Genomic DNA, 10198 nt, shown 5'->3' with positions numbered 1-10198 from the left:
GATTTTGACTATTTCGCCCCTGGTGACTCCAAGTGACCTTTGACCTCCCCACAAAACAATGGAGTTCTTCTACTCATTGTGGTACTCATAAACATCAAATATTAGATTGGTCCAAGCTTCCCTTCTTGGGATATCGTGTTTCGTTTCATGATATCGCTTCGAAAACTAACACAGACCAAATTTCAGATAAATATGAACATTTGACACTTTAAGATTAACTTGGTTTGGGATTAAAAGTAAAAATGTTCTTATAACAAGAATTTAAGACTTGTTGACGAATACCGATATGTTGCAAGTTCGCTGTAAAGCATATATTTACGGTATTTTGCGGCCAATTGACGACAAGTTGCTCAACTGGCAGCATTTTTTTTTAGATATTTAACCGAAATTAGGTATACCTATGTGGCAACAGCGTTTGTTATTTCAATGTCCGGTAGCACCGGTGTGAAGTTAGTTACTTATTCCGCGTTCCTCGTTCGACATTAGCAAAAAAGTAACTCTAGTAGTACACATGATATACACCTATGAAAAGCCGAATGCTTCCGAACGAGATTATCAACTTTATTTAGGGCCAAAAGTTGTTATGGCCCGTAAACCATCTAATAAGTGACGGTGTAGTGCAGGGGCGGCGATTTGTTTCAAATATTGGGGGGGGGGGACATTTGCTTGGGTGCGAGCGAATTACTATCAAAGCGGAGCGCCACCATTGGTTGGCGCGAAGCATACAAGAAAATTTCTGGTTTTAATAGCCCCCCCAGATCACCGGAAATGGCACTTCTCGGGCTTGAAAATGACCAACCAGATGTACACTTTTGCCTGAGAACCAAGCTTTTCCCAATAGTTTTTTTTTATTCATAACCTTTTTCAAGATTGTCACCAGTCACACTTCATGTTCGACCTCATCGCATCTCCTGTGGCCCATCATTGCTTTTGTAGGTTATTCTACGTAACGCCCCACAATACCCGTCAGCCCCACTTTTCAAGGTTTTAAGCCCATTATTTGTTCAGAATTTGAATAATAAATTCACTTCAAAACATACCCATAATGTTGCACACAATTTCATCTATGGACAACCAATATTGAAAAACCACCTTCAACCCCTTACAAACCGGTCAAAATTGCACGAGTATAGGGAAGTATGATGTAGAATGTTGGTCAAGGAATTTTCAAATATTCAGACACAGTTAATTTCTTGGTGTACATATATAAAACCTCTTATAACGGCTACTATAAAATTACAACCCCCCCCCCCCCCTTGGCTACGCGCCTGAGGTTAGAAATCTTGTAGGAAGTACGCCAAATGGAAACCCAGTGAACCCATATCGATGTGGATCATATATATGATTGTACGTACTTACACTCATACACAAGAGATGTACAGACATTATGATAATAATCATGAGTGACAACATGCTATACGGCCAGTGATCACAAAAACGACCACGAAGAGTCCTTTACCTCATGCAGCATGTGTTGGATGAAGTTTTAGCCACCGCCAAATATGATTTGGATAAATAATCTCACGCATTATTTTCCATTTATAGCCACAAAAAAAAATCATGCCACCAAATATTGAGGGGGGGGGGGCACTAGTTACTATTAGATATACCGTATATCCCCACCTAAAATATATATATATATATAAAGCCCTATTTTCCTTTTTCATCGGCAAGCCAAATTTCATTACGGATGCGGTCCGTCTAGGTATTCATTTCGAAAAAAAAGTAAAAACTATACTTTCGGTTATATATAGTAACAAATTGTGACACGGTTAGACAGGCGCCATGCGAGGGATTTGCCAGGGAGGGGCGAAGCTTGTAGGCAAACTATCTAAGCGTAGCGCCACCATAGGTTGGCGCGAAGCGCAAAAGAAAATTTTGGCCGAATATGCCTCCCAGATATGTGGAAATGGCACTTCCCAGGCCTTGTAAGTTGCATCTAAGCATTTTCTATTTTGAAATTACTAGCGATATCATAAAAAACTATGCTAAAAAAAACTATGCCACCAAATATTGGGGGGATATTAGATACTTTATCCCCCCACCTAAAATATTGGGGGGATATGTCCCCCCGTCCCCCCCCCATGATCGCCGCCCATGGTGTAGTGGCTATGTGAATTTGTCTAGCACTGTTTGGACCGGGAAAGACGCATTGTAGTAATTTTCAACATCGTCTTCAGAGTTAATATGACCCATTGATAAACTCTCATTATCTTTGGAAAAACACACTATTATGTAATTTTCCGACGACAAAATCTTGATAATCTCGTTCGGAAGCATTCGGCTTTCCAAAGGGGTATATCGAATCCATTATCGAATAAGTAACACAGACACTTATCGCGAATGTCTAACGATGAATGCGGAATAAGTAACTAACTTCACACCGGTGTCCGGTAGCCTTGGTTTTTAACTGACGCCGCTACATAATTATGTATTAGGCCAAGAAGAACCTGTTTTAACGATTTAATAATATCCTACGTCGTATTCAAATGGCAAAACAGGTGAGAACATGAATTTCACAAGACATTTAATGCAGCCATCTTATTTTTAGCATGTCGTGAAATGCTTTTTAGCGCAATCCTTGTATTTATCTGCGAAATGAGACGACCATAGAACTTATTGGCCTAAACTAAAGCTTATCCTAACAAGTAGTCTACGTTACGGCTTAACAAGTTAGGTTAGGCCTAAGGTTAGCCTAGGTTTAACTTAACTAAGTTTGGTCTTTACTAGGCATTAGCAAATCATATGCTAAGGCCCACTCCCATCGTATGCCACACAGTATTTTTGTAAATATTCAAGAAGATACGCAGGTAATTGTAATTTTGTCATTAACAATGTTTGTTTTCCAACTTTACCACACTTGGTTATGGAGGGCCAAGTCTGCTTTACTCAGTTTTTCTTACAAAGTGGCTATTCTTACGACTAGTCCTAAGAATAATTTCCGACTACGCATGCACAGTTGCTATTTTCATGACCAGGAGTACTATTTTTACGACGAGGAGTAACAATAATTTCCGGTTAGGGTAAGGGTTAGGATTGAGGTTTATGGTTATGTTTAGGGTTAGGGTTACCCCTACTACATGCGCAGTTGCTTTATTTACTTTACTGCGCTTTAATTTGCCTTTGTCGTAAGAATAGTTTATAAATAATTGTTACGACTAGTCGTAAGAATAGCCACTGCCTTTTTCTTAACTTAGACCTTGCTTAGTCAGTAACTTAGTGTACATACCATGTGGAAGTGACCTTGCTTTTCAGCTGTATGATATGACTGCAGTACAAACCAGCATACCGCTATTTTTAAGTAACGTTACCAAAAAAGTTTTATGTTTGTTACATGAAGAAGGTTCCAAAACTTTTCTAGCAGCTTGTTGTTTTTGTCAATGGACATGGGAGCTAATTAGATGCTCTGATTGAATGGTATGAAGCTAACAGAATTAGGGCTGTGAGTTTTCGTTTAAAGACCTAAACGTTTAAACGGCCGATTTTTCGTTCGTTTAAACGTTTAAACGTTCGCGAAAATCGCAAAAAAACGCCGAGCATGCGCAGCGTGCGAGCATAAAGGCGTGGGGTCCAGGGGACCGCCCTAGGGCCCTGGTGGAGCGAAGACCCCGGAAAAGGAAAAGGAAATTTTTGCGTGTCTGGCGATAAAAAAATTCGCAGTTGAGGATGCAAAATACTGACAACTTTTTTAATTTAAATTGTCACGAAGCTGATGAAAAATTTTAAATGACAAGTTAGAGTAGCTGTATTATGATATAAAATGAAAAGAGATTTAATCTGTCTTACAATCTTTAAAAAGTTTAACTTACAGAACCTTCGATATTATGAAACAAAAAACGTTCGGCAAAGCCCCGTTTCTAGACTGCCTAACAATGAATAGCGCGCACTAAAAGTACATCAGTTTACAACTGCAGTACTGTTTAACCAAACTTAAATACTACGGTAGGGTACTGTACATGTGCTCAGAATTTTCCCAGGTACATTGCCAAACAACTGTGTGCTCATCCCCTGTCTAACACCTGTTTGTAAAAAATTTTGGCACGTTTCCAAGAAACGTTTCATGGAGTATTCCCCATGATACACGAGGCACACATTCATACCGTACACGCAGCACAAGATATCAAGCTATGGCCATCTTTATGAAAGTAAACCTTGTAATAAAATATGTTTTAGACCACACGGCATGATTAACTAATGCTTAACATTATTTCCATGTTCTCGGTAGAAAACCTCAAGTTCGCAAAATACAATTAGTTGTGTTTTGTAGTTACGTGAGATCCGTAACCGACGAGGTGGTTAGGCTATTTGCTATACACTTAATTATGGTAGGACATTATTTTTTCCGTATTTTTGGAAATTTTAGAAAATACTTTTTTTTTCTCGCTTTACACCAGATGTGGTCTTACGGTTTATTCATAAATGGGTGTACTAGAGCCTTGTTTACATGACATTAGTTGCATTTAGCACGATATGCCAGTTTCGCGTGAAGTTTTCGAAAGTGTTTTGCTGGATCTTTCGTAAAATTTGAAAGGTGTATCAACTTACTTTTCGTACACAATTGGTAATTTCTCTACTGATTTTCAGAGTTTTTTTGACGATCTCCAATCGATACATTTCCTTTGATCATGTATTTGAACAACTATTACCAAGTCGAGTATTCGACCCGGTATTGTCTGGTGGGAGAGTTCAACGTGATAGACAGGGATTGTAATAATTTTGATCGCACATGCATTGACTGGATTATCTGCGCCGCCGCTGTCGGCTCGATATAAAGTACACTTGTGCCGCGAATCAGTAAGTTTTCACAAAAGGATAACAGCGTTCAAGTTTAAGCCATTCATATCGCCGGATACATCGGGGGGGGAGGACAAAAGTAGGATTACGTTCGCGGTTTATGATTTGACTGATCGTAAGTTGTGTTGTTATTTCGCGTAGTAGACAAAATAAACACGGGAATTGATACGCGATTTTTGCCAATAATTTAATTTTCAGTTGATATCATAGTTTTGTTTAAACGTTCATCAGGTTTTATTAAACGTTTAAATGATGTTTCGTTCGTTTACACGTTTAAACGTGTAAACGGCACAGCACTAAACAGAATATAGATTGTCATTTTTCATTGGCTGCAATATCTAGAGCAATTTCAGTTGAAAAAGTTACATCATTAAAAAGAAAATTGGTTATCCCATTCTGCCCAAGACAAGAGGCCCGCGTAAGAATGACAAAAGAAATTTACCACTCAATATTACAATGATGTGTTCTACCTTCCAATTTAAAATATTTTGAAGCATTGTCAGGTACCTTACAAATTCCCTATTTGATGTAGGCTACACCTACAGGATTTGTCATTAGTAGTTTCCTCTTTGCTCTGCTGTTATTATTTAACTCTGCGGAGTTGCTTTGCCATCTTGAGTCATATTTTGTTACACAATATATGGCGTATTTTTCGTATCATGGGAGTAGTACATGGCCTATACAGTTAATGAACATCGTAATATGTTATTCCAAGCCTGCCACATGTTCTGATTCATGTATTGTAGACTGAAAACATCGACAAACAAAAAGTCTGAGTGAAATATTTAATTTTCCTGACAAATAAGACCTGTTTTTAAGATTGCCTTTTTGTTTAACACTTCCTGTTAAGAAAATGTTGGACAGGGCAAATCATAGGACAGGTGCATATTCTTCCAAACCAGATGTAGTAGGCTACAGTATCTGCTACGCAATCAAAATTCCGACCACGACACATGGAGCACCACAACACACAGCACTGACAGGCACAAAGGACGGCAGAGCTCCGAAAATCCCCTCCTTGCAGAAGACCAACCATGCCATGCACATGTTACATAAAGTAACATTTTGCCATTAATGCCTCATAGAAATCTTGTCTTAGTACAAAGGCTTATAGGACATTATTGAGACCCATAGGTGGAAAAGACTCAGTAATTACCTCTTTAGTGGAAAAAATAAAAATGGAAACCATACTAGAATATCTCAAGGCAGATATGTTGTATTACGTACTCCAAAACTGTTTCTAGCAAATGTATGTGAGGTAAATTGCTTAATCATTATTTTTTCCATCCAGTTTTTCTATTTTCAATTCTATTCTAATCTACATATTGGCCCCCAATTCCACTTCATCCTAAATGCAACCAATCCTCTCACATACTATCTGTTAAACTTACAGTATGAGTTTGTTGCAGACAACCTAACTTAGCCTTCAGCAGTATTTACAGTACCATACATTTACCACACTTTGGGCTAGCATTATTTAATTTAGTTTATTGTATGTAGACTATAGAAAGTATAGTTTCGGAATCAACTGGTGGTTAAGATTAACAATGTTCATTTTGTAATTATTTATTTTTATTGTTCTTGTTGTGTGTGTATTATTACCATGCACGGTTGTAGTTAAATGGACCAGCATTCGAAAAAGGGCGTGCATGCATAAATGGCGTTATATATTGTCTTATACTTCTATTGTGTAGTTAATGAATGAAGAACACACTGATTGCGATCTTTTAGAGTACCTGCACTTAATTGCGTTGATTAGTTCCATGCAGCTAGGTAACTTCTACATGGTACTGTATATCTACATATAGGAATGACTAAGTGAGACCAAGTCTAGCACTATGTAGACACTGCACTTGTAATTTTACTTAAAAGTAAGGCCACACATGTAATGAGTGCCTATGGCTAGCCATTTATTTGGTCATGCAGTAAAGATGGATGGCATAGCATCGATCTTGGAGATATCCCTTGTACCCTTGTGGGTAAGTTATAACTCATAACAGAGTACAGTAGGATAAGTGACAGTGTTCATATGTAGTAACTTTGTTTTTGAATTATTTAATAATAAAGAATAGCATGAACCTGTGAAGGTACTACTCAGCAAAATTGGAATCGTAAATTATTCTCTGATAATAATTGTTTGTTTTATAAACTTCATTAATACTTGTGATTTATTCCAACAGAACATGGTGTAGTGTTGTCACAGTAGAGATTGATGCATCACAGGTTGAACCACAAACATAAGATGAAATTAAATTAGTTACTATTCTTCTTGTGAGAGTTGGAAAGTCCTGGAAACCTTGTTGCTGATAGTTCTTTCATGGAAGAAGATAATTATTTAGAACAGAGAATATGGCAGAGCCAGATATATCTACGTCACCTACTCGAAGAAAAAAACTGACCATAAAACCGTTCTATGAGAAACAACGGGATGGAGAGACAAGTGCTGAAATAATAAATGAAGCTAGAACATCTTTGAGGACTCTCCGAACAAACAGACCTTTCACCCCTAAGGAGGATAAGAGAACCTTATTCAGTGGCACGTCTACCAGATCATCTCATGATAGACCCCCATCGGCTTTCAGGTAAAGTACTGTAGTGTATAGTACTATAGTATGGTAGTGTCAGAAAACAGGATGACACAGACCTTTCAGGCTTTGTACTGTAACCTTCAGTTTTTTCACCCTGCACTGATTGCACAACCATCATGCTGCAATGCCTTCTAGTTTATGCTTTTGGTGCCCTTTCTATTCAGTTGCAATGTAGTAGAATGGTCATTTACACAGTATTATTAGAGCTTTCATAACAAAAGTGACCCCTTATTTGCTTTCTTTAGCTTTCCAAGTTTTGAAACTATAAGGGTCAATGGTTAAAGATGTAGCAGCCCAATGTGGAGCTGCTTCTGAGGCAGTCAGCATGTATTTTCTGATTGCAGCTTATAGTAGCTTCCAGTTGTCTGAAATTTCTTGTTCTTGCACAAGTGTTTTGTTAATACCATCATACCCTATTTGTAAAATTACATGATTGCATCAATTATTCTACTCTAATCATTGATGTGTATCAATGGAGGAACTTTATAACTTTTGATGAGAAATGTTGATAATAGCTACACCATTCTGCAAGGGGTTATACTGTACAAATATGGCAAATGTATATCCTTATTTTCATCTTCCGTTCACTACTTTCGCCATTTTCACGCCTGTTTGTCTTTTCCGTTTCAGTCTTGGGGCTCGACATTTTGATGGCTCAGGATCAAGACCATCTTCAGCAACAAGGCTTCTGCCGTTGGAAAATGTATGTATCTCAGTTTATGACTTCCTGATGTCTGTACACTTTGCTTCTAATTGGTCTTCATTAACTTGTTTAGAGGTCAATAGATATGGTGTTAGGAATAGGGTATGATACAGTATGGCTATGAATATCATAGGAATACTTCATTATTGAACAAGTTTGTGACTGGAAGTGGTTGCCTTGTGGATAATAATGCAGCACTGATACAGGCCCCCACAAGGGTTTCCACCACTTTACGCAGACCCTAGTGCTTCTTGTTGTTCTTGTCCACTCTGTGAACAATATATGTCATTATTTGATACTGGGTTACTAAAGTGTGACATGCATGTTCAAATATGATTTACACAAAGTTATCTATTTGAGTGCTGATTCTAGTTCTCCGGTGAATGTCGAACACAATTAGTAATGTTAAAAGATAATACGGTATTAAGAAAGGTGGATTTGAGGCAAATAAAAAGGACAAGTGATGATGTTAACGTATATTACTCGGTGTCCTACAGTTGTCTACAAACATAGCCCCTTCTCCATTAAAGTGAAGGGGAATATATATGAGCAATGTCAAATGATATCTTATGACACAAAAAAAATTGAAGTTCTTATCACATTCCATTGTAAGTTAATGAGGCTGATCATTTAGGACACCATAACATACGTTAACAACACAACAGGAATTTGGAGTTATAGAACTTAGCCACTGGCTCAATGACAAATTTCATCAACTAGTTAGATAGAGTACCTTAGAACTACATGGAAATGAAGTGTTTCCAAGCATGGAAGTTCTCAGTCTTCTCAATAATTTACATTCAAAGTGCATATTGTTAACGTATGTTATGAAGACACCAAAAAATGAGACACCATCACATACGTTAACAGATGTTCTAAAACCATGTTTTAGACTCATTGGATGATGGAAATAGTTTAATTCTATTTCAAACATGGTGAAATATTAAGTGAGTTGAATATTCTGTGAGAATTCCTGCCATGAGCCTAAAATAGATTTTCACAGTTAACGTATGTTATGCAGGCTGGAAATGAGGACACCACACACAAATTGTGACTGATACAGAGGAATTGAACTGCTAGCAGTGAAAGAACTGTTTACTATCAGTGTATGTGGGGTGTTGATCAGTTACAAATGTTTTGATATTCAAAACTATCAGTTGATAGTGAAATAATGCCCATTTAACGTACGTTATGTTGAGGACACCGAACAATTTGTACAGTTTAACAACCAATAACAAGTTTTTTTCACATGTATTTTTGAATGAATTTGTCCTCTGAGATGCCATTAGACCTATTCTCAGCATGAGTATTGAGTTTCTGGGACTTGCAATCCCTAGTACACTACTGTGCAGTGTGTGATTAGGTTATAATCATGAAAAGTTGCCACCAGTTAACGTATGTGATGCAGGAGGACACCGAAAATATGTACGTTAACAAAGATGAAGATCTTTATTTTCCAGCAGTTGATGAGCATGGGTGACTGAAATTTGCAAGTGTAATTGAAGCTCTGCTTTCACTTGAATAGAAAATGCAAAGTCAAGGCATAATAACATGGGAAAAACTAAGAAAAGTGCATCTCAATTACAGCCACATGTATGTCACATTTTGGTGTCCAAAATTAGCCCAATATTTGCAGTAAAACCCTCATAATTTTGCATCCACCCAATGTATGGTTGAATAACTATCAATGATATCTAATGGTATATTGACACAACCATTGAAAAGGGAAATACAAGCAAAGGAGTATGATGAATGGAAATTTCAGCAAAATGAAAAAAGGGACATAAAATCTCTCCAGTATCAGATTTTTACTTATATTGGGACTTACTGTAGGTATTAGGCCATAGTAGCAACATGTTCATGGACATTCAGTAACGGTTTTCAATCCCATGGGATCGGTATCATTAAGCCTCGTGGTTCTCTGGTTTATAGCTGTTGAGCTATATCAAACATATTAAGTATATTACATCTGTGTTGATAATCTCATAATTTAGAACAATGTTATTAAAAACTTGAAATAGCTTACCCAATTAAGCACATTTGATTCTTCCATTAAATTTTTGATGTAGCTAAGTTGATCTTCAACTGACAACTTGTATCTATTTTCACACAA

The 10198-nt window shown here is 37.3% G+C and overlaps 1 protein-coding gene across 2 annotated transcripts in view; it reads left to right on the top strand.

Moving 5' to 3' along the window:
• Positions 1-2351: 2351 nt before the first annotated feature.
• LOC139962746 (armadillo repeat-containing protein 2-like) overlaps positions 2352-10198 on the top strand; it is a 35595-nt gene continuing 27748 nt past the window's right edge. For both annotated transcript variants that reach the window (XM_071963033.1, XM_071963032.1), the window contains exons 1-3: positions 2352-2501; positions 6975-7376; positions 8013-8085. In XM_071963033.1, coding sequence (XP_071819134.1) covers positions 7144-7376; positions 8013-8085 — 306 coding nt within the window. In that variant the 5' untranslated portion in view covers positions 2352-2501; positions 6975-7143. The remainder of the gene's footprint in view (positions 2502-6974; positions 7377-8012; positions 8086-10198) is intronic.

Source organism: Apostichopus japonicus, chromosome 21 (assembly GCF_037975245.1).
Source record: "Apostichopus japonicus isolate 1M-3 chromosome 21, ASM3797524v1, whole genome shotgun sequence".
Taxonomy (NCBI): Eukaryota; Metazoa; Echinodermata; class Holothuroidea; order Aspidochirotida; family Stichopodidae; genus Apostichopus; species Apostichopus japonicus.
This window is presented reverse-complemented; position numbering and strand designations above follow the sequence as displayed.